The 25279-nt window shown below is 46.8% G+C and overlaps 1 protein-coding gene across 1 annotated transcript; it reads right to left on the minus strand.

Annotated features, from left to right (window-relative positions):
• Window positions 1–367: 367 nt before the first annotated feature.
• Window positions 368–25256, minus strand: RNFT2 (ring finger protein, transmembrane 2). The gene is made up of 11 exons (XM_066331174.1): window positions 25137–25256; window positions 23709–23892; window positions 22934–23399; window positions 19065–19540; window positions 18586–18662; window positions 16988–17088; window positions 14718–14871; window positions 5765–5914; window positions 2506–2571; window positions 1454–1555; window positions 368–551 (listed from the first exon to the last, which is right to left on the minus strand). The coding sequence occupies exons 3-11, from the start codon at window positions 23014–23016 to the stop codon at window positions 417–419; spliced, it is 1344 nt and encodes a 447-aa protein (XP_066187271.1). The 5' UTR covers window positions 23017–23399; window positions 23709–23892; window positions 25137–25256; the 3' UTR covers window positions 368–416.
• Window positions 25257–25279: the final 23 nt, after the last annotated feature.

Consider the following 25279-nt stretch of genomic DNA (forward strand, 5'->3'; position numbering starts at 1 on the left):
GAAATGACATTTCTCCAACTGCAACTTTGGACATGAGTTTGAAGCACAGCTCAGGAAGAGCTCTCAGAGAGGTGCTGTGTAATTCTATAAAGCCATGGATTCAGGGAATGTAGGGCCAGGTAACGTGAAGCTCCTCAGCCAGAGCACAGCTTTGTTCAGCACATGCAGTCACAGCTGGACACGCAGTGTTTGTCCCTACTAAAAGGACAGGAAAATAGGAAACATCCCAGACACTTTATAACCCTGTCAGCTCCAGAAACACCCTGGAGTTTGCCATAACACAGCCCACACCTCCCCTGCCTTCCAGGGTAAAGTTTGTGCCCAATCACCACAGTTCTGTCGGCTCAGAGCTGGAGGAAGGAGTGACACCACAAGGGAGCAGGGTTTTCCGGCCGTGCCCGCCGAGCCGCCCGCTGTCAGTACACCTGGAAGTGGGCGGAGGTGGTGCCGTCCTTCCAGCAGCGCAGCGTCTCCACGGTGACCGAGCGGCACAGGGGACACGTCTTCTCGCGGTCGAACCACAGGCACAGGCACTCCTCACAGAACACGTGCTGGGGACACAGGGACTGTCACCGCCGGCAGGGAGGCGGCCGGCACTCCCCGGGCGTGGGAAATGAACCCCGGGTTGCCAAAGCCAATGGTTTGGCACTCTGCTTTTTAATAGCAGCACTAGAAAGAAACGTTCCGAAGGTCGACAACACCTGGGCTGAGAGGGTTTTCCTCTACCACATTTCCACCCTCAGTTCCCTGAGTTATCTCAGTTATCTCAGTCCTACAGAGCTCAATCAACCCCTCTCTTCCCCCTGCTCCTTGTATTTGCTTTATTCTGCAATCCCAGTTTCCATTTTTCCACAAATGTCAGTTTTCACCCCTCACCTCCTCCTCTCCTTTGCACTGACCCCTCCCTGGGGTTCTCTCCAGCACACACCATCCAGTCCCAGACTGGGAGAGCAGGAAAAGGGCAAGGAGGGAGCACGAGGAGCTGTGTGGAGCTGAGAACTCCTCCACACATGTGGAGTCAGCAGAAATGTCACTCCTCAAAACCCCAGCTCGGCCAAGCAGATTCTAAAGCAGCTTCTCAAAGGCTTCCAGCTTGGAAACATCTGCACAGATGTTCACAGCAAGGCTAAGAGGCACCTTTGATGCACAGGATGGTTTTAATTTGATAAGCCTGTTATCAAAAGGGAGTATTAAAGCTACCCAGCCCACTCAAGGGCCAGGTAAAGCTCTGCTCACTCTAGACCCAGGATCTGCACTGCCCATTGCAGTCCCTGCCCCACAGGGCTGTGTCCATCCCACAGCCACAACCCAGTGGTTATCCAGGGCAATAAATACCCACCAGGAGCTGGATCAAGACCTAACAAAGGACTTCAGAAGTTCCCAGGCTGGCTGTGGCAACCCCCAATGCAGGAGCTCACTGAAGGATGGCAGCAGGGGAGTTTTGGGGCCTTACCTGGCACAGAAGGATCAGAGGCTCCCTGAACTCTGCCTGGCAAATGGCACAGATGTCTCCTGCCTCACTGCACTGCTGGCTCGTGGCTCGGGCTCCATAGGTCTGCCAGGGAGAGGGGGAAAGAACAAACTCAGGTCAAAGGATTGGGAGGGTAATGTGCACAGAGATTGCTCCTCAGATTCCCCACAGGGACACCGGTGTTGTGTCACTGTTTGGGGAAGGGGCATCAAGGCACACAGGGAGGCTGGAGCTCTGAGCTCCCTGTTTGCCTTTCCCCTCGAGCTGACTCCATCTTTTAGGGCCTCCACTTGTGCAGCAAGGATAATGGAATTTAATGAGCTCAACAGGGAGCTGAGAGGATTAATTCAGCATCATTTGCAGGAGTGTTTAGAAGCAGGGAGGTATTATTATTATTATTATTAGCAAGTAGACAATAGAAGAAACAGCACTAGCACCCACAGGCTGCCCACTTTCTCTTTAGATACATGGAAGATAAATGTTGCTTCTCCCACTGTAATAGATCTCAGGGAAACAGAAACCTGCTGAGGGAAAATGACCAGCCCAAGCCCAGGGAATAAGCAAGGTAAGCTCTAACAAACTTTGATGAGGTTCTTTTCCTCTACAGTCTTTGATTTCACCCTTTTCAAATGTAAGTCACTGCAGCAGATCTGAATACCAGCCCTGTGGAATGCAGTGCCTGGGATAATTCCTGTGCACTGCAGGGTCTCTTTCAATGTCACTGAACATCAGGCACCACAAAGTCCTTCCCACACTCTGCACTACAAAGTTTTGTCAGCTCCTTGCAGTTGGGCTAATCCACATTACACACACCAATCAGACAGAGAACAGGAACAATCTCTCTCCACAGCTGGGGCAGGGCAGGTGTCAGAAAAGGTCCTTGACACCCCTGACAGGAGCCCCCAGCTTCATCCAACCTTGGGATAACACTGTTTTATTCTGTGGTCCTGATGCACGGAGCACTTTTCAATTTTATCATTCAGCAGGAACAAGGTTCCACTTCTGAGACTGCTCCTCTCTGTGGAACTCCTTACCTGGGGGGTGCAAAGGACCTTCAGCGCCTTCCTGACACTTCCCACACGGCCACAGATGTCAAAAGACTGCAAAAAACACATCCCATTTTAGATAATTTTCACAAAACCTCTGTCTGTGTGTGTGTGAGTCCAGAAACTCGGCAAACATTCTCCAAATGGATACTCAGAGGGGAAAAAGTAACGATGGTGCCAAAAAAGATTTCATGGTGATCATGAAATATGTAATAAATGGGAATTGACAGAGGGGAAGGGTGGCCAGAAAAGCTCTGGGAGCAGCTGACTGCAAACTGGGGACTTCACAGGACACAGAAAGGGGCTGGCACCAGGCTGTGCTGGGGACAATTGTCACCCCACTAAGTAGGGAAGGGCCAAAATGAACCCATTCCCATAGGGCAGGGAAAGGAAAGGAAGAAAGGAGAAAGAGTGAAAAAAAAAGAAAATAGCTGGAAAACCTAATCCAGTCCATCATCTTTATCATCCCTATCTGCTGGCAGAGCACAGGGAAAGACACTGAACGAAACAAGATGTGAAAAAGTAACAGTGCAAGGACCAGCCCTGCATCAGCTGGGGCTGGTGGCACAGCAGGAGCTTTTGGCTGTCACCTGAGGGCAGGGGAGGCTGTGATGCTGCAGCTGCAGAGCTGGAGCAGCACTGCAAAGGCACAGAGTGGAGTTGGCTTTCTGTTGTTTATGTTGTGTTGTTTTTGGTGAGCGTGATTGAGTGGGCTCACTGCAGGGAATGCCAATGAGCTCATCCTGCAAGGGCTGTGGAAGCAAATGGAGGCACCAATAATGCTTCCAGTCAGCACACACAGGGCTCCCAGCCTCCTTCCAGTAATGCTTCCACTCAGCAGCCACCACCTGGGGCTGCCCACCGCCTCAGACCTTCCACCTCCTACCGAGGGTGGGGACCAGCCCTTTTCCACAGTGCAGTTCCCAGCTTTTCCTGCCTGCTTTGCTCACTCCAATGCCTGCTCCCATGTCTCCTCTCTCCCAGCCCGTATTTCCCCCTCACTGCTTTCCCTCTGGAGCTCCCTGCAGCCCCAAGAGCTGTGTGTTTCTGACAGCCAACATCCATTTCTCACTTTTTTTTTGCTGTACCAGTCATCATTTCACAACTAGGTCACATGCAGGGACAGGGCAAAAATACAACCTGGATGCTCTGCTTGTCAACACTTGGGATTTCTCCACCAAAACCAGGGGCTCATGACCACACAGTCCAGACAGAGGCACCACCACAGCTCCCAGCAGCTCCCAGCAATCTCCTGGAGGTGCTCCTGGCCCCTGTGCAGGGCAAGGGGACACAGCCCCAGCCCAGCCCTGGGATTTGGCCAGGAGCACAGAAGCTCTCAGTGCCAAACTGGCTTCTGTGGTTTTTCTAACGTGGCTTGTGGCTTTGCTAATGTGGGTTCCTTTGGGGATCTTTACAGTGTCTCAGGCAAGGAGCTGGGCCTGCAGCTCTGGTGACTGCAAATGGGATGGGCACACCCAGGGCTCCCCCTTTCCCTTCACCTCCAAGCAAAGTCTTGGTGTGCACAGGGCTAACCCTCACCTGGACACAAACCTCCCAAAATGAAGCTGCTTTTCCAATCTAGATCACCCCAACACTCCCTCTAAAGGCTTCACAGGACAGGGACACCAAGTTAACCCCTAAGGAACTGCTCCCACCTGTGCCAGGCCCTGAGCAGCCTCTCCTGGGCTCTCCTCCCACAACCCCTGTCCCTGAGTTCAGCTCAGCCCTGGAGGTCTCAGCTCACGGCTGAGCTGTGCTCTAGAGGTGCTGGTGTCCAGTTCAGCTGTGCCTTGCTCCAGATCCCCCTGCTCTGCACACCCCAGCCCCTGGGGTGACTCCTCATCCTCATCCTGAGCCCGCCTCGTTGCTGTGGCTCTGCCCTGCAGTTGTTGGACTCTGTCTCCCCTGGCTGGGGAGATCTTTCCCTCCCAGCTGTGCTTTTGAGCTTGGCTCCTCTTGCTCCAAGGAGCAGAATTCCCCACCAGCATCTTCCCACTCCGAGGGCTTCTCCAGCTGTAAGAAATGGCATGTGGAACTGCATCCCTTTTCCAGGTGTTGAGTTACTTTTGCAAGCAGGGAACAAGAAAGATCACTTGGAATCTGTTCTTGTACACCTGTGGTGTGCACAGCTGAGCTGCCAAACCACAGGGGCAGGGAAATGTGGATACTGCAGAGTCCAGGCAATGACACCTCTGAAAGGGCCAACAATCCTCCCCCAGAGCACAGAGAGAGGAGCAGGAAGGAGCTGGGGCTGGAGGGGTGTGCAGGGAGCTGCACTGGCCTCGTGTGCTGCTGTCCTGGCACTGTTTGCTCTGCCCCTGGCGTGCTCTCAGACCTGCTGTGACCACATCACTTCACTGGCCACGACTCCTTCCTCTGCCTAATTTGCTCACAAGAACTATAAAGGAGGGGTTGCATGACCCTATTCCTACACAATACAGAGCTCCACTGTAACTCAGCGTTGCTCTGCTCCTCTGAGCTGTTTCCAGCTTGGGTGTATTCTCTATTCTCCATTTTTCAGTCTGCTCCTGCAGAGCCACAGGCACAGACAGGGATCTGGGATGGAGCAAGCCCGGCCCTTCTCAGAGGGGTGAACATCTGATTTGTCACAGTTTGTTTCAGCTACTGCTCTACCCCTGGGCAAGGTTTAACACACACCATTAGAATTACAATGATTTCTAGCCCTGGGACTCTTCTGACTACACCACACCTACTCATCTACACTTGTACCAACTTCGTGCTCTTATTTTTGAGGAAACATGAATTACTCCTGTCCATCACTTGTATCAGCCAGACCAGGAGCTAGAATAGGACCTGTTTTACCCAGGCAGGACTTGCATGCTGCTTTCTCTCCCTGCTGCACTCAGAGCTGTGAGTGGCAGAGGAAAGCTCAGAGACAAGCATGTGAGTGTGTGCAGCCTGCCTTTGTGTGGCAGCTGGAGGTGTGGAGCCAGCCAGCACCTCTGCTCCCCCAGGACCAGCTCCCCTTCTCCTGCAGCCTCCGCAGAGAGGGATTAACAGAGCAGCAATGACTTCATGAGTCTGATGCAACACTGTGAGCAGCCTCAGATCCTCCCCCAGCCCAGCAATGCCCACATGCTTGGGAGCAAAATGCCTCTGGCAGCTGAAGCGATGCTGCAGTTTCCTGGGCAGGGACAGCCACAACCAAAAGGTGCATTTGTCCCTTTGTGCTGCTCCCCCTGCTCCTGCCGCAGCTCCCAGGGCGTGTTCAGGAGCTGGTGCTCACCTTGCAGAGGCTGTACATGATGATCAGGATCCCACCCAGGAAGTAGCTGCTGGATGGATCATCTCCCATGATGTATTTGTACCACAGCTGGATGGGGACCAGGGAGCGGAACAGCTGGCTCAGCTCCTCAATAATCAGATAAAACTTTCCCTGCAAGGCAACCAGGCAAGTGAGACGTGATTATTATCAGGAAGTCAGAAGAAGAACATTTAATTTGTGCAGGGCTGGTGTTCACCGATCACTGCAGTGTTAAATGGTGCAGAGACCACACTCATGAGATGCAGCCATTGCTCTGCAGCCCCTGAACTCTGTGCCTAGAAAGGATAAATCTCCCTTCATTCCTGCACAGGGCTCTGTCACTGACCCAGCTGTGCTGCAGTGTGGAATTTTAAACTTTACAGCAGGTTATGGATAGGCAATAAATTGTGTATCTGGACAATGCTGCAGAAAAGCAAAGGTTAATTGGGAATAATATGATGCAAATTGTAGATATTATTATTAGTGAGAAAAGAAAAGCAAGTTAGATCTCTTTGACCTCATACCCCTTCTGAATTAAATTTAAGTGACCTCAGTCTTCTTGGTAACTTTTTAGGTAATCCCAAAGAATCAAATTAATTGTGTTTGACAGCATCTCTCCCCTTCCCCTCAGGTGTGTGTTGGCTCTTGGGCAGTGCACAGACAAAAAGACTGGTGCTGAAAACTAAACCCTCGGGGCATTTAAAACTCAAAGGGACCAAACCTTCCTGAGGACCTCAAGGTGGGGAGGGGGAAGTGTTGAAATGCTTCTCTCTCAAAAGAGACTCAAAGAATGGGCAATATCCTTTGTCAACCTTCAGCAAAGCCTGAGTAAGTGCCTAATTTAGGGCCACTCCCAGTTTACGCTGTTTACAGGGACATCTGGGGGCAAACCGAGCCCAGAACGATTCTTAATCTGAAATGACATTATCCGGGCGGAAAGATTTGGGTTTGTCCTGTCAAAATCCTTTTATCTGCTAAGCTCCTGGAGAAGGGGAAATTCCCCTGGAATTTTGCTGTGTTGTCCCAGTTAGCTCTGTCATCAGTGATGTCATCGCAGGCCAATCACTAATTGCTGAGGTGGGGATGGGGATTGAGTCCTGGCAGCCGGGCTGGCAGCAGCCAGCGCCCTTCCCCGGGGGCTGCGATGAGATCACTCGCAGGCCATCCTGCTGCTCCCGACAAATCCAATCCTTCCCAGAGCTCTGGCACGCTCATGATCTCATGTCCCCCGGGACGCGAGTGAGGTCACACCAGCGGCTGCTATCGGACCCGGCTGCTTCCCTGCCCTCTGCATCCCCATCCCCATCCCATCCCCTCCTCTGCACCACTCCCGGGTGCCATCGCACAGCAAACACGGAGCAGCAGCAAAAAACCGCCAGCAATCTGTTAAATTAGCAGAGAGGTCTCTCTCCAGCCCGGTGCTGAGATGCAATCATCGTTTATTTTGGGCGCTGCTGTGGCAGAAACGACAAAGCTGTCACCGTGTCCCTCCACACGGCTCTGATGAAAGCTCCCAGCAAGATAAAGGCAGCGAACTTTGCATTCTCCAGCTCGTCCCTCCCACCCACCATCCTTCACGGATCCCTGCTGCCCCAGCAGCTGGCCTGGGACAGGTCACTCATTGCTGTCCCATTGCATCAGGCAGAGCTGCTGCGGGCAGCATCCCGGGCATCCCCGGCTGGAATTCTGCTACAACACAACTTGAGAGGCACTGAAACACCCCAAGGCGTGAGCAAAGGTAGGTCCTGGGCAGTCCCAGGGCACAGCCAGGCTGTGGAGGTGGAAGTGGCAGCAAGGGACAAACTTCAGCATCCAGCCACAACCTCTCCACGCTCCCCAGAGCTTTCACATTTCCCTTATCTAAGGCAAATCTTCACTTTTCAGGGCTGACTGCAGGGCACCGGGAGTTTTTAGCAGCTAGAAACTTGGTCAGAGCCTCCCAAGAGTGAAGTTAAGTTTTAAGGAATGCACCTCTCCATGCAGCCCCTCAACAGCAGCACCCACCTGACCATGAAATGTGGATAAATTCAGAGTGACTCCAGGGGGTAGGGCGCAATACAAGGGCAGCTGAGCATCACCTGAAGAGAACTACAAGTTCTAAGTCTTGTCAGGCATCTCAGTGCACCACATCAGCCCCTTTTCCAAACTAGGAAAAGTGCCAGAAAATCAGAAATAATTCTACAAAGGGCTGCTGCAGAAGTGAGGCCCTCCTTCTGAGCCAGAAGCTTGAAAATGAGGATTATCCCTATAATTTCAGCAGCAAAACGTAGATTTCTGATAGCAGCAACTAACTGCAGACAGCACCCATCAGTGGGAAGCACACTCAACAAACCTGTCTGCCACTTCTCAGCTCTGTTATCTCTTGGCTATCTGGGTTACATTTTTCAAAGTCAAATCTTTGTCTCGAGATGTATTTTGTCTGAAAAATTCAGCTAAAATATATCAGCTTTTATTTTTTTTTCCTTAAGATTAGACCTGTGTGTTATATAAAGCACAAACATAATTATTTCTCCTGTGCATCTGACTTGGCACCACAGTTTGAAACAAGGCAAGGCCTGTCTCTGTCAGGTGACTTTTCCTATGTTAAAAAAATCTCTGTAAATCTGGGCATTTTCTCCGGAATGCACTGGAAAGGGATTGAAGAGCTCTCTAAGATCAACAGAATCCTTCTGGTGAGCCTGTGAGCCAGCCCCAGTGCAGGACTGGCAGCTGAACTGCAGAGATTAAACAGGAATTATTACCTGGAATTATAGCTCCTAATGAGGTGTGGGTAGAGAACAGGAGGAAGGCTCTGCTCTCATCAAGGGTTAAGCCTGGCCAAGAAGTGAGAAGGGCAGTGCTGGCCCTGCTTCCTCTGAGGGAGCTCTGTGGGAGCTGCTGCTGCTGCTGCCATCAAACACTTCATTAGCACACGTGGGGAAGGGCTGTGCTGGGATCTAATTTTAGCAGCTCTGCTGATGAGCCTCAGATACCACATGGTGAAATTTTGATTCCTTTTTCTCCGTGCTCAGTTAAAGAAACAAGTCAATGACTTGTGTACAGTCCTCCCATTTTCCTGAACCTCCTTCACCACACAGAAAGACCATTTTTATACTTCAAACCAAGAACTTATTTTAAAAGAGGGGAAATCAGCACTTTCATACAATTGCACTTTCCCTTCTGTAGGTGCAGTATTTCAGTCTGTACTGCACTGGTTTTGCACACAGAGAATGCAATTTTTTGGCATTTTGTTACCTCCTCAGTACTTGATGGCAGATCTACATCTGATCCTTTCCTGCCATTTGAGCTCTGCTCAGAGGAGCACATTCCTAGAATTTCTTCAGTCCCTTTATGACACCAGCACTACAGAAAACACTTTTGAAACCCCTTTATTTTCATGCTGCTGGCTGACCTCAGGGACAGCTCTTCTCTGCATTTTCTAAATGAGAACCTGAGACACAGAAAGACAAAGGTCAAGGTAATGCTGTTTTGGTGTCCAAGTTGAGGTGTTGGGATTAGACTTTTTATAAAGCACTTCATTTTACAGATCACATTACCATTAAAAGCTGAACCACTGACTTTAGTGTGCAGCTCTACCTGACTTCTCTGGACTCACATAGGAATTATTTGGCAAAGTACAGGACAGGATTTAATTCTCCAGTGTAGCACTCAACTTGACCTTGTAGAAATGTTCTTCCAGCAGCCTCTTTTGTTTCCTGTGAACTTTCCAGTTGCTGCAACAGCTTTTTTTTCAATCCCTCTCCTTCATCCTTGGGGCGTGGTGATGGAGGGGAGAAAATCTCACAGAAAAATAACACGGAACAGTATAATTAAAAATTGAATCCCAACCCAGGCACAGCAAAGGGGGCAGGTTGCAGCAGCAGAGGCAATGCTGATTCCCCCAGAGCCTCCCCTGTGCAGTCTCTTTTGCCATAAGGCTCTGCCTCAGTGCACGTGTGCCTCCCCACCAGGAACAAGAGGCACAGTGAGGATTGACACAGCGGAGTCGGGGCGGGGGACGCAAGAGAAGTGAGAGAAGTTGCAATGAGGCAACTGCAAGGTGTGATTAGCACTCGAGGGGAGCTCCAAGTCTCACTTGTTCTGCTGCCAGCAGCATTAGGGCATATTCTGAACCAGGGAGATGCTGGAAAAAGCTTTGGAGACCTGCTGGCAATTTGGATCAGAGGAGAGCAGGCTCTGCTGAGATTCCAGGTCATGGTGCCAAGAGATCAAGTGGTGGGTAGGAGCAATAAAACAGAGGAAATTCCCAGAATTACACAGTAAACTGTGGCACGGAGGACACTGGTGAAAACCCATGCAGGAGTAATGTCAAGGTGGGACTAGAGGGGAAAATGAGAATTTTAGTTAGTGCACAACACTTCTGAAAATCACATCTTTAGTATCTTAAACTGGAAAGTTAAATCGTTGCATTGCACTGAAGAGCAATGAGTTTAAAACGTTCAGTAGCAGCGATTTGCACAGTAAGCTTAGGGTGGGGGACAGAGGAGTCCCCACTCCTTGGTACCTGCTCTCATGCTTCAGTTAGTTTTTTAATTTTGAAAATAATAAACCCCACGCTTCTGACTCTGGGGCAGCACATCAGTCCCAGCTGCAGCAGGGAAAACTCTTTGCAGAGTTCCTGTGGCTCAGGAGGATCCAAGGTCAGAGAGGAGAGGGGAATGAGAGCGTGGGGCTGTCACCTGCCTGGGAACACCCCTTCAGCCACACCACGAGGGAAGAGCAGGAATAAATTCCATATTGCACAGATAAGGACCAGGAACATCTTTGCCTGGGTGTTTTTTATTAAACATCAACTATAAGCCAGGTCTGTATTTTTAGAGGACACAAATGCTCCAAGAGCCTTTTTTTTCCTCCCTTAGGACAAAAAAAAAAAAAAAAAAAAAAAAAAAAAAAAAAAAAAAGTGCAGTTTCAGAAGGAACATGGAAATTAATGGGCCAGGTTCCATGGCAGAGCTGTACCCATCTATGGCAAGAAACATGATGTGCACCTGAAGAAGGTTTTTGGTCCAAGGTTCAAGTGCAGGATTTGCAATTGCTGCCACATCCAGGCCTAGTTTTCTCTGACCAGATTTGATGAGATGGTACTTTAAAAATAAAAAGCACTAATAAAACAATCAACTGGAAAAACCACCAAGCAAGTATTTTCAAAGCTGCAGTGAGGGGCCAATGTCAGTGTTCTCCTTCTGCATTTTCACTCTCCTGGAAATGCAGTCCCCTGTAACTTGGCTCTGCATTGAGCATGCAGAGAAAACTCTTACTCAAGGCCTTTCTTAACTATCAAAATGTCCATGGTATCTTTGTTCCCTGTAGGGATAGAGATACACAGGTGAAACCTTGGGATAACAGTTTCTTACAGTCCTGTTTAGTTTGGTTTTCTTTCTCCCCCCATGTTTCACTCCCTTCTCCAGCTCAGATTGCTGACAACAACATGAGGAGGGGATGGGAGGCTGCAGGCACCTGGGATTTCCTAAGTGCAATCTTTGGCAACTGTGTCTTTTTATTATTTATTTCCTGATTTTGAATTCCACCCCCCTCAAGCTGTTCTTCCTTAGCAGGGAAAATGAAAAGCTGCCCTTGATGTGTGCACAACAATGGAAGCCTCTGCAGGCCACATGGCTCCTGCAGTTTAATTTACTTTAATTCATTTTATATTGAACCAAATGATCTTATTTGCCTTTTCTAATGGAGAGCCTTCAGCCAAACCCCCCCTTCCAAAGGAATGATGAGCTCAGCTGTTACTGAAACTTGTTCCCAGCTCGGTGTCACAGCCTGGGGGGAAAGAGGGACACCTCCAGCCACAGCTCTGATCCTTCTGGAAACTCCAGAGAGCTGTGAGATCAGGCTGATGCTGGGGTAACCTTCCTTTCCCTGCTTTTCTCTCCAATTCACAAGCTCTTCTCTCCCTGCTTCCCAGCCTCATTAGAGTCTCACAGCCTCTCTTGGTGCCTCTGTTCTCCAGGTTGGTTTGGAACCTGGGAAAGTCTGGGATTATTTTGTCAAATTTTCAGTCTTTCCTCACTCTTTGGAGGAGTTGCCTGCAGAGATCTTGAGTTTCTGAGTTACTCAGGCTTGGAGAACTCTGGCTGGTTGTATCCTCACAGTAAAGCAGCTCTCATGCTTCACACTTCAAGCACCCATGATCATGGTTTTTGCCCACTGCGCAAAGACAAACTTTTTCTGCTCCTCAGTTTTTTTCTGCCCTTATCAACTAAAGCATAAACTGATGCTACAAATCACAGAAATTCACACCAAAAGTTGCCCTTCCTGTGATGGGCCACACTAGGAAAACATGACCCAGATACTTTAGATGGGGGGAACTGAGTGTTCTAACCCAGATTTTTCATGTGTTTACTCTCAGAATTAAAAGATGCATCCAATTGATGTAAGCAGAGTTTAGTGCTAATTCACTATTTTCATTGATGATCTCGATGGAATAGAGTAATGTACAGCTGACACTAAACTGTAAGCACAATTGGAAAGAAGGATTATATTCCAAATTCATCTTGACAGACTGGAGAAATGGTCTAAAAAACAGGGAGGGAATGAAGACAGTCCAGAAGAGATTAATAAGATCTGGAATTAACAATCTCTGAGGGAAGACTAAAAAAATTGTTAGTGTTCAGTCTACAGACAAGAGTGAGGGGAGATATAAAGGCTGATCAATAAAAGTCACTCAGTATTCAGAGAAGACCAGGATCCCAAAGAGCAGCAGGAAAAGCCAGACTAGCTTTGCAAGTATCTTTGAACTTCCAAAGTGAGGAAAATCTGAAGAGCCAGCTGAGAGTCTGAGTGCAGGATGATTAAGTACTCCACATCCCATCCAAGGGCAAGTTTTAGGATCTACTGCTGACTGTCAGCACGAGGGGACTGCAAGGGAGCTCAGGATCCATCCCTCTGTGCTGAATCCAGCCCTGAGAGTGCAGCAACCCCCACTTCAGGCCCTCTCTTAGGGGAGCAGGAGGCTGCTGCTCAGAGTAGTTAAACTGGCACAAAACCTTCTCACTATATATAAATACCCATCTTGAAAACACCAAGCTCTACTGAGTTAGATTTAGATTACCATTAAGTGAGAACTACCCAGAAGTTAATAAACTGCAAGCTGGGCTTCAGGCAGAAATACTTCTTGGAGGACATTGGGAGGAAGAGAATAACTTTGTACCTGGCAAGTATTCAGACAAAAAAGTTGATAAAAATGTTGGTCAAAGTTAATGTGCCTAAATTGCACTAGAAGTGTTCCAAGTGAGCCAAAGCTTCCATTTAAACCCCTCAGCTGTGCTGGCCCGTGTAGGGCAGGAGTCAGCAGGCTCAGGGAAGGAGCTCAGCTGTGTGACCACCAATCACCCTTTCCATGGTGTCCTGTGGCTCTCCTGGAGCTCTCCCATCCCAGTCTGATCTTGCCTAATTTGTTACACCAGATCTCATCCTGGGCTGCATTAAGGCTGCAGAGTGAGGGACAGAACCAACCCCAGACCTGGTGGTGGGTGACAGCAGTCCCAGGTGCCAGGGGACAGCGAGACCATCCACGGCATCCTAAGACAAAAAGAGGCTTAAAACAAGTGAGACACATTGCTCTCCAGAAAAAGGTATTAAAAATGAAGCATCTGTGCTCTGAGTCATTACAGGCCCTTGACAGATGTGATCCTACCAGCCTCTCACTGGAGCTGCAAATAAAGACCCTTTCTCTTTCTTCTCCCCCGACAAGGATTAATGAGTACTTGGGATGGCTCTCAGACAAGCAAGCAAAGGCTGTGAACCTTTTCCAACACTGCCATTTATCTTGGGAAGACTATTCACATCACTTCTCCCTCCCTCCCCAGCCTGGCTTATGCTCTGACCCAGCACATTAATCTCCCAAAATATAATAATAATAATAGAAGAAGGAAAAAAAAAAAAAAAAGCTGGACAATTGCCAGAAATAAATTAATAACCATCTCAGATAGCCCTGCTGTGCAGGAATAAACTGCTCAAGTCCCCTGCCACCCATGTCATTTCTAAGCAAAACTATTCCCAGTTTAGATACCCCCTGAAGTGCCCTGCCTGAGACTTTCAGCAATTGATGCTGGTACCTTGCATCCACAGAGTGCCTTTCATCCCAACAGCTGCCAGGAAGTTTCTTTACTGAATGCAAATAAGACACATTGCTACATCTGCCCCTGAAACGTGGACACTACTGAGTGGAGGAAGAGGCAGCATGAAATAGCTGCAAAAGTAAAAACATATCAAAAGGTGTTTTGAGAGAGAGAATGTAGAGAGAAACTTTTAAAAGTCAGGCTTAGTCTACATATGGTTTCATGAACATTTAAGTATGTGAAGCATTTGATTAAACTATTTCTCCTCCCATGGTTAGAACTAGTGCTGCCTTTTGTGACATCAGTAGCTCCAGTTTAACCCAGGCGCTTCTTTGACCCAAGTGGGCCAAAGAGACAAATACTTGCAATTTCTTCCCAGGAAATGAAGAGGTTCCTGCTTCAGAAATATGAATTTTCAGAGATTCCTCAGAGAACAAGACTTGAAGTCAATGAGAAAAGCAGTTACCTGGCTGCTAGCACTGATTCCTCCTCAAGCAATGCTCACCTCACCTCTCTGGACTTTAATCACTGCTGGTAGTACTAAACCCTTGCTCAGGTCTGTGATGGCTCAAAAACCAACCCTTAATCCCCAGGCGACTTTCTGCCAAAGGCTGATCAACAGATTTTAATGTTTTTACTCTTCCATCCATATTTTCCACTGGCATGGAGTACCCAGAGCAGCTGTGGCCAGGCTGGACATTGGGGCTTGGAGCAGCCTGGGACAGTGGAAGGTGTCCCTGCCCAGGGCAGGGGTGGGACTGGGTGGGCTTTAAAATCCAAGCCATTCCATGATTCTCTGATTCCATGCTGCAAACGTCTGGTAAAGGTATCAGATTACCAAAGACAAAGGTTTGTGCCTCTCCTACCTTTGACTTGACAGCGAGGATGATCTTGGGCAGGGCCACGATGAGGCATTTCAGGGCAATGGTGAGGTACTTCAGCACAAAGTCTGCAATGCCCACAATCCACATCAGGTCGAAGAAGTCCAGCCTGTCCAGGTTGGGTTTCAGGAATATGAGGCTGAAAGAGACACCAAAACTCAAATACCACTGAGAAGAACCTTGCTCAAGCTTCTTGTATCCACTTTTGGCTAGAGAGAGCTCAGGAACTCCCCTGAACTTCAAGGAAGCTCTCAAGGCCAAGAGGAGAAGACACACAAATCGGATCTGTGGCTCCTCTGGGCCTCCTGACTTTGCTCTTCCTCACTTTTACTGAGGTCAGCAGGTTTTCCCACAAAAACAGGACCCAACCACCTATAAAGCCTGGTTTGGAATACAGCAGTCTCCAAAACCTGCCTTTCCCAGTGCAGCAGAGCCTCTGGTGTGCTGACAGTGCCCTCAGTGCACAGGGGTGCTCCCCTGGATCTGGCTGTCACAGCTTGTCCTGGGAAGTCCTGCTCAGAACAGTTCTGGTTCCCTGGGGAACACCCCCAAAGCCCCCTGAGGCTGCTTTGCCACAGGGGCACAGTCCCTAAAGCCCCTTGTGCACATCAAACAAAGTGGTGACAAAGGAAACTCTGCACCAGCCACGGCAGAAAGGTGAGAACTTCACACATGTCTGACAGTGGCCACTGCCTGAAGCACAACCAGAGCTGGGCTCTGTCAATACTCTTACCTGAACCAAAGATCAAAAAATTCATGCTCCTTACATAATGTCATTTACTGGCCTGAGCATTTGCTGTTTAAAAAAGTGGAGTCTGGGACAGCAGAATTGCAGCCAGCAATGGGCAGGAGAGACTGGCCTGAGCAATAATGAGAACTCAGTAGACCCTACTCAGGCTGAAAAAACAGGATTTACCTTCAGTATATTTACCTGCTAAAGGCTCATGGTAGAAAGCAAAAACTTAACAGAAAGAAGGAAAAAAAAAAAAAAAAAAAAAAAAAAAAAACCAACCAAAAAGCAAAGTAAAGTAACCAACCCAAAATGAAAAGCCTGAACATGAATTTAAAATACTCACAACACTGGCACAGCACAACAGGTAAAATTACACCCTAAAAACAGAAACAGAATCAGAGACTTTACTACTATTCATGCACTAGAAACAAGAAAAAAAATAATCAGGAAATGAAAAGTAAGCCAAAAAGAAACAAAACTGAAGCAGACATTTCTAATTTGACAAGCCTGGCTTGTGAACAGTCAAAAGTGCCCACACAGCAAACAAGAGAAACACCAACCTGAGCATGACACCACTGCTACACTCACAGGAAGAGGGCTCTTCTTGGAGCTGTGGCCCAGCCTGTCCACTGGTAATAAACCACACTCTAAACTGTCTGTAGGATGGCCCCAAATTGCTAAAATCCCTTTATTTTAGATAAGTGTGATAAATAAAGTGGCCTTTATTTTAAACAAGTCCCATTCATGCTTTTTAACCTTGGCCACCTTACCTCAGAGACACTCTTACCCTTTGATGCAGATTTCCCTTTCACACCTTTCTGCCATTCCTGTTGCTCCCTTTCCCCTCCCTCCCACAAGCTCCATCCACACAATCCCAGGGCTTGGCCTCTCCCATTCTGACCCACACATTCAAATCTTCTCAGCTCTCCCCTTTCTCTGCTTGCTACCTGTCATTATTCCTGTCTGCTTTATAAAAATTGCTGAACCAAATCCATTAGCACAAACCTTTCTGGATTTGAGAACTAATTCAGTCAGGATTTGAAAGGCAAGGCTACCTTAATTACCTCAGACCCACGTGCCTCCAAGCCCTGAGAACACTGGAGTAAAACTGCCATTTCTTCTCCTGTCCTACACTCCAATCCTGATAGACTGAAAACATCATAGGAAGAGGAAAATCAGTGGGCAAATCCCTCATCTGCCTCTGACACCTGCACTTTATGTTCAGCTGCAGTGGTCACAATGGGAATTCAGGGGTCCCTTCTGCAAAGGATCCACCTTTGACACCATCACACCCTGGCCCATTTATACACTGCTTATGTCCTTTACTGACAGGAGCATCATCCACTGGTGACACACACATTCTTTTCCTGCACTGGAAGATATTACAAAGAGGTAACAAAGAGAGCAGATCCTTTAGGCACACACACTTCCTCCCACAGTGTGGGGGGAAGGTGGGTTTTCCTCTTTTCCTCCCTGGCAATTATCACCTGCTCCCATCCTGTACAATGTAGAGTTTGCTCACCTGTTGTAAAGCTGCTGAGAGCTGAATGTGTAAAGCAAGTACAGGGTGTTTCCAGTGAGAAAGGCCAGGATCCAGAAGACAACCAGCACTGATCTCTTCTCCTGAGCAAGGAAAAGAAGCAGTTATTTCAGCTCAAAATCTCAAGACCTGAGCTGAGCCTTCAACTGCTGAAAAATCCAACCCAGGGGATGCAAATATGTAATAACATGTTCAGTAATTAGTTTATTTACACAGGAATACAAAGTAGTGTGCAAGGTAAAGACATAAAGAAGCACAAGCAGAAACACCCTCACTCAGGTAAACCTTTTCAATGGAAATTAATTAAAATAAGTTGGTGAAAATGACAGCCTTACTTGCAGAATGTATCTTCAAAGTTGGGATCTTTCTTGGGACACCTAAAATCTCCTGATACTTAAAATGCATATGACAAGCAGATTAAAATAAAGTCCATTCCACATATTGGCCTAAATTCTGAGCTGTCACCTCAATCGGAGTGACAATTCATCAAAGGGGCATTTTATGAACAGACCCAAAGTCACTCAGTGGAAGGCTCAGCTAAATCAAATCTACTCCACTACTACATGCAGCACATCTGGGTGTTATCCTAAAGCATGGAGGTTCTGGAACACCCATTTCTGACTGAAGAAATAACTGAAGGTCCAAAGAAGTGGAAATTTTGCATTCCGACATACACGGAATGTTACAGACAAACTGGATGGCAGAAGATACTGCCCTGGGTCTTGCCCCTCGGTAACTTTGGGGAGTAAATCTTATTCCTGAGAGGAAAACACCCACCATTTTTCTTGTGAGCTGATTTATTAAGAAAGGAGGTCCCTGTAGCTGTTCAACAGCCAGGACTGTTGGGCTGAGATTTAAAGCATGCAGATTAAGGGGCACGCTGCTGGAAGGCCAGAGGTGCAGAGTGCAAGGCAACAGCAATCTGTTACTGGCTTGTTCCATTTATCTGTTCATTCAGCGCTGGATCACACTGATTCCACTGCTGCTGGGAGATACAAGCTTGCACTTGTGCCACCCATGTAATTTTAACAAAAAAGCAATTCCAGCTTATGCTTTTAGCGTTGTTGAACTGTTCTCCTGACACAGAAGATCAAGAAAACCTGAAAAGATCTGCTGGTTTCTTTATATTCTAAGCATACTATGCACAGAGCTTTATAAAGCTACTAGCAAGCAATACATCTATGAAATCGTTCAGCTGAACATCTCAAAACATTATCTAAATGCTAATAAGCTAAATCCCATCATTAACAAGTCAAACAGGCTTCAGCCTCTCTGCTGTACATGATGGGAAACCAAGGTGCAGAGAAGTGCTGGAACAGGCACTGCCAGGCAGAGGGAGATGCAGATTACAGCATCCCTGACCTGTCCTCTCTTTGTTTTACTATGCCACACTTCCACAAAAAAGCAGCACAGAGACTTTGGGAGAGCATCAGTGAGGAGAGGCAGGAAGAAGACGACAGATCTGTACACACAGAAATGCATTCAGCTCTACACTGCAATCAAAGGTTGAACACAGAGATTCTTTTGTGCAGGAAAATGATGTTTGCTGGGAACAGAAGAAGGTAAAATGCTGGACTCACCTTCAGAGCGACCTGCTCTCGGAGCGTGGAGTTGGCGTAGGCAAAGGTGCTGGCCATGCCAATGCACACAGCAATTCCTGCAGGGAAAGGCTCTGTCAGAGGGGAACTGCTGATGATGTTGGATTTCACAACCACCACCCCACCAGCAAGACAAGTCTGACCCCTCTGAACCCTTCTGTGCTACACAGAAATCTCTGCTGTCACCCATGTAAGCTGTCCCCATGTCTCCTAGACAGAGCTCTGAGGGAGAGGCCTTGGTAACATCCTCACAGGAACGTCAAGGAGAAATCAGGAAAAGGAACAGCACTGGTCAGCACTGGAAACAGATAGATCTAATCTGGATGAAAACAGCTTGGGCTGAACGTAGGGTGAATTTATCACATGCATTATCCCATGAGTTTGAGAATGTTCCCTCCATGCTGAACTCCATCTGGACACAAGCCTCCCGACCACACTCCAACCCCATGACGAATGCTCACCAAGCTTGTGCTGGAAACAGACTTTGGCCAGGAGGATGAGGATGAAGGGCAGGCCCTTCTGCAGCCAGCCCACCACAGCCTTGAGCTCGGACAGGGCGGGGGCCGGCGTGCCGGCCTGCTCGTCGGCGCCGTCGTCGGCGTGGCCGTGCCGCTCGCCGGCCATGTGCAGCAGCGAGGAGGCGCGGTGGTGGCCGTGGTGGAAGGGATGGGCCGGGCCGCGGTGGTGGAACGGGGCGCCCTCAGCGCGGCCCGAGCCCTCGTCCCTGGGCGCCGGCATCTGGATGAACACCTCGCCGCCGCCGGCCGCCGAGCCCAGCACCAGCCCCGAGGGGAAGGGCGCGGCAGACATGGAGGCCGAGGGGATGCCGGCCAGCCCCGAGAAGAGCTGCTGAGGGGACGAGGCCTCGGCCTTGAGGCTCTCGAACACGCCGCTCTCATCCACGCCGGCCTCCGAGCTCACCGCCTGGCTCCGGTTCCTGCGGCCGGCACACACTTGTTATAAAGGTGTGTTATATAGTCGGCTTTTCACAAATATTAACAGGACTACTACATGTATAATTATACTGTGTTGTGTTTTATTAATAGGAGTTTGGAAGGGTAATTGTTATAAATGCCTGTTATAAAGTTGGCTTTTCGTAAGATGTGTGCTGTATGATTAATAACGTTGTGGTAAGGATATAAGTTTTTATTTCTGCTGTTAATAAAGAAAATTAAGCATAGTGATAGTATTGATATAGTATGCCTAAACTGTCTGTTTGGCTGGGATAACACCCAGTGAACATGTAAAGAAGACTCTGCTTGATACACCAACTATCAGCATCTCCCATCTGAAAAAAGTATAGACCAAAGCCCAATCTGGAGGTGATGATGAAGACACAGCCCAGAAACACAAATGCTCTAAAAAGGCAGACCCAAGGAGGGGCCATGCAAAACAGTCCCTGGAATATGGAAACTAGTTTATGGAAAAATATGAATATTCAACAGATTGATAATTGTATCAATTAGCAATTGATACAATAGAAAGGGTATTTAAAGAAAGTCTCTGAAATAGCAGGGTGTACTTTGCTTTTTTTCTATCTCCTAATTGTCTTATTTTCTATTAAACCTATTTCTTAACATTTACATAAAAAGTGAATCTCGTTTTTAACAGTAATGAATGTGTATTTTCTGATTATACCAGAGGGTTAAGACTGGTTTGTTGTTGGTTTTTTTTAATGTCTTCTTTGTAACCTCTAAACCACCAAGCCAGAAGTCATGGGAGGGGGGTCACCTTGTGACCCTTCATAAAAACACTGTTAACTTTCTGTTTTCTCATCCAAATTAAAAGAACCAGAAAAATCTCTGAAGAAAATTTACACCCATGTTACCAGACTGAGTGGAGCCATCCACAAAATAAATCTATTAGATAAGATGATCGGGAATACTTAAAACTGATCAAAAGAAGAATGTTTGATTAACATCTATTGAATATTCAACACAGCATTCCTTAAAGACAGAAGTCCTAAAAGGGGGAGGTGGGCTATGGGCAGACCTTGTGCCAAGCCCCCTCAGCCAAGAGGCTTCACTTATTCTGTCTCCTAATTTCTGTATTTTCTTAATTTTTATTAAACATCAGTTCCTTCACCAAGGAATGAAGCTCCTGAACAGCCTGTTTGCTTTTGGAAAAAAAAAAAAAAAAAACAAAAAACTAATAAATAATACATCCAATACCAAATCCAGTATCTTCTATAATGATTGGAGTATTAAAAGAAAAACCTACAAAACCTCATGGAACCTGACACAGCACCACCAAGTCAAGTGGTATTATAAATAAATTAACCAAGCTAATTCAAAGTAATGACCTACCCTCAATATCCTCTGACTTTATTTTGGGACAATCACTACCTGCCCACAGAAGAACTGAAGACACAGAATCACCAAGGGAACTGCTGACAGCTGCTTGTGTGTCCCTGAGCTGACACCGAAGTGAAGGATGTGCTCATAGGTCCAAATAAATTCTTTTATTTTGATATTTTTGGCGAATTGGGCATGGATGTACCCAAACCACTGGGCACTGGACAGAACTGATTCTGGCACTGATTCTTTCCTAAGCATGTTGGAATACAGCCAGATTCCAAAAAGAAATACTTTGTCCCAACAGCAAAAGACAACAGGGGGTTTTTCTTCACTAGAAGTCAATACAAGGAAAGTTTAGGTGAGAGGGAACAATGCAGGTAACAAGTAGAATGATCACCAGGCAGTAACTGCCTGACAGACAGCAAAAACTTCTCTAACCTGCAAAAGGAGAGTAAACAATAAATAAACCTCAGCAAGAGGCAAAGCCCACAAATAAGGCATGTTGCAGAGCTTTGGTCCCTCCTGATTTGAATCCTGGGAGATCTCTAACTTTAGGAATAGTTACAAGTTGAGACAGCACACCCTAGGCCCTCAACCCTCTCTCCCCCATGGGTCCCAAAGCCTCCCCAGGCACCCACAGGGCACAGAGCTCTGCCTTTCACCTCACTCTGGGGACACCTTCAAACCTCTCTGGCCAAACCTTCCCACTAAGCAAACTTCTAACAATGCTTTTTATAGCTGCACCCCATTCCCACTGTATCTCCACAGCCTCCTGCAAGGAATCAAGTCAGCAAGACATTGCACACCTTTTTCTGATCCAAAATATTAATCAGCCAGGTCTTTAAATTCACACCTAACATTACAATTCAGGGGTGTATAGACCGCTTAGGGCTGGGAATGTAACAAACAGCTTGGGAGGAACCCAGTGCTACAAATAAAGACACAACTATTGTTTGGAATAATATTAATCAGGATACAGGAATGTGCTTTCAGCAGGAAGGAATTAATCTACGACACGCTTATAAATAAACAAGGTTTGTTTGTTGAAATTGTGAGGCTGCTGAAGTTAACAGAAGTGAAGACTGGTGGCAAGAAAATTTCCTTCTACAGTTGACAAACTTCAGCCTCTGTTCCTGACTGTAATTACCATGTTAAAAATCAGAAGCATCATGCAGAAAAAAAACTGAAGATGGCTTTCTTTCCCCCTAAAACTAAGAATGGCACCATGCTAGCAACGGCTATGACATAAGGCTTCAACTTTAATCACAAAATCACCATAGAAATTAAAATATTTACTAATGATCTTTCACTTATAATCTCAGCTCGAACACAGCAATGAAACCTGTTAGTTCCATCTCTGTCTTGGAGTAATTAGATTAATTTCTTCTTTAGGAATACAAGTTTAAAAAGTCATACTTTAACTCTGGGAAAGCACCAGGGAATATGTAGTACCAGAACAACAACAGTGGCAAGGCTCCCTTGCTGATGTTATAATTACAGAAACAAATTAGAGATATTCTACTTCTAAATACTCACACACATGAAGATGGATACTGGGAAGATGTAAAAGGTCACCCAAACTCTTTATAAAACACTAAGTCAGAGTAGTTGGGAGCTTCAGACCAGCAGACCTTTTAAACACCTCAGTGAGAGAAGTGTAAATGGTTCCTGTTCACACAGATCAATCCTTGCACACTGACAGTGCCCAGGGTCCCCACAGGACTGGGCCATGAATCCAACCCCTCCTCCAGAGCTCCACACACCTTGCCCATGCCCAGCCAGCTGTCTGCCAGCTGTGCCACCCTGGATCATCCTGAAACACTGTGGTTGGCAACAACCAGTAACTGACAGGAGGGAGAAAAGTAAACTTGTCTCTAGAATGCCCAGACTCAAGCCCAGCCACACCACACACACAGAAATTTGATGTCTTTCTCAATTTTGAGCTTTCACCTTCTAAACCACCCCCTACTCTTAAATCAGAACACTCCTCTTGGGAGAGGAGCACAGAGGAAAGAAGAAGGGGAAGGATTTACCTTTCAGGAGGCACGGTGTCAGTGTTGCTGCTGTGCCGCCTCTGCATTTTCCTCAGCACCCTAAAACACAGCACGCTCAACATGAACCCTGTGGCTCAGCAAATCCCAGAGTGGATACTGGCACAGGCCCTGGGGCCAGAGGGCTGTGGGACCCGCTCAGCTGGGGACATGGCTGGCAGGAACCATTTGCTGCTGGGACAGAGCACCTCCAGCTCCCATTTGTTCCTCAGTCCACCTGAAGAGACAACTTTGAATGGCAAATGGGGGCACACAGGTGTCCAGACTGGGCAGGATTCAGTCAGGTCCCCTTCTGCAGGAAGTGGCAGTCACCAGGAGGGATGGCATGTCCTGGCAAGGAACATGGGGACATCTAGCAGTGGCTCTCAATGTGATGTGTGACTCAACAGCCTCTTGGGAAATGAGATCCTATCTTCCTTTTCTGCAGGAACTGCTTTGCAAAGCAAAACTGAGAGGGAGGAAGAAAAAGAAAATATGTAAACATTTTTAATGAAAAAAAAATACAACATGACAATATTCTTTTAAACAAACAACTCATTCATTTTAATCTACAGGAATGCCATTTGCAAAGTCTGGACAATAGCTCCAAAGTGCTATAGCTACTTAATAAAATGTCAAGACTAAGATCTAAATACTCTTGAATATAAAAAGTTACAACATTATTCATAACAAATGATAATATATACACAAATGTGTAGCCCAGGTGTAAAGGCCCAATGGCTCTGGGAAGGTTGGGAGCTGTCTCAAAGCACAGTACCTGAACAACAGCTTTATCCAGAGGTGACAGGTGCCACACTGGGAGAGATGGAAGCCCAAGAGCAGACAGACATTCCCAGAGGGAGCGCTTCAGACCATCCAAGACAGCCCAGAGTTCAAACTCATCCCAGGTCCTTCAAGCCAGTGACTGTCAGCACCTGGCCCCAGGGCTGCCACAGGCCCACCTGGAGGAAGCACACAGAGAGTAACCTTCAGCACAGCACAAGGGCTTTTACCTCTCCATCTCCCTGGGAAAGGCAGAGGGGTGCAGGAACCCTCGGTGCTTGCATGCCCATGTGCATGACCCAGCCAGGCATTTTCCTGTGGGACTGGCACCTGCAGCCCTGCTTCCCACACGGGCACCCCTCGGGAGTGCCCCCAGAGCTGGGCTCTGCCTTCGCCGTGTCCAAACACACACCTTTTCTTACACCCACGTGTGTGTGTCTGTAACAAACACATACAGATATAAATGCATCTACATGCATGCACACACAGCACAGAATGTATCACACACACATAATATATATTTTATATATACATCTATACATACACAAATTTACATATGTATGTGTGCACATGTATGCACACATATGTGCATATACATAGATGTATAGGTATAGATCTGTTCATGTGTACCTGCATACCCATCTATGAGCACAGTCCTATACATATACACATATATACATAGATATATGTATAGATATATAGATACACATATATCCGTGTATATACAGACATATCTATTAATATGGTTCTATAGATACAAATACACATATACATCTATATATATACACATATACATAACACACATGTATAGACATACATATACAGACATATCTATTAATATGGTTCTATAGATATAAATACATACATTCATCTATATATACACACATATATACATAATACACATGTATAAACATAGATATATATACAGACATATCTAGAGATGCATACATATATATAAAAATACAATTCTATACATACACGTATATACGTATATACACATAGGTATACCTACAAGTATATATGTATATATACAGACATATCTATTAATACGGTTCTACAGATATAAATACATATATACATCTATATATATACATAATAGACATACATACATAAAACACATATATACATAATACACATATAGAGAGATATGTATACAATAGAGAGATATGTATATAGCTATACAGATATAACTGTATATACATACACATATATAGATATACATACATACAAGTATATGCATATATATACAGAGATATCTATTAACATTATTCTATACATATATATATACACACACATATACATAATACATATATATAGATATAGAGAGAGACATATACACACATGGATATAGATTATGATACAGACAGATATAGATACATATCTCTAAGTACAATTCTATACATGCACACGTATCTATACGTACAGAGACGGAAGCCAGGCCTTTTGTTCCTATTATGCGGGGGAAGGAGGTTCCCGCTGGGAGCCGTGGCGCAGTGGCCGGCCCGCAGTGCCCCGCGGTGACCCGCCCGCAGCCGCTGGGCCGCGCTCCGGGTGCCGGTGCCGGTG

Source organism: Sylvia atricapilla, chromosome 17 (assembly GCF_009819655.1).
Source record: "Sylvia atricapilla isolate bSylAtr1 chromosome 17, bSylAtr1.pri, whole genome shotgun sequence".
NCBI classification, from domain to species: Eukaryota; Metazoa; Chordata; class Aves; order Passeriformes; family Sylviidae; genus Sylvia; species Sylvia atricapilla.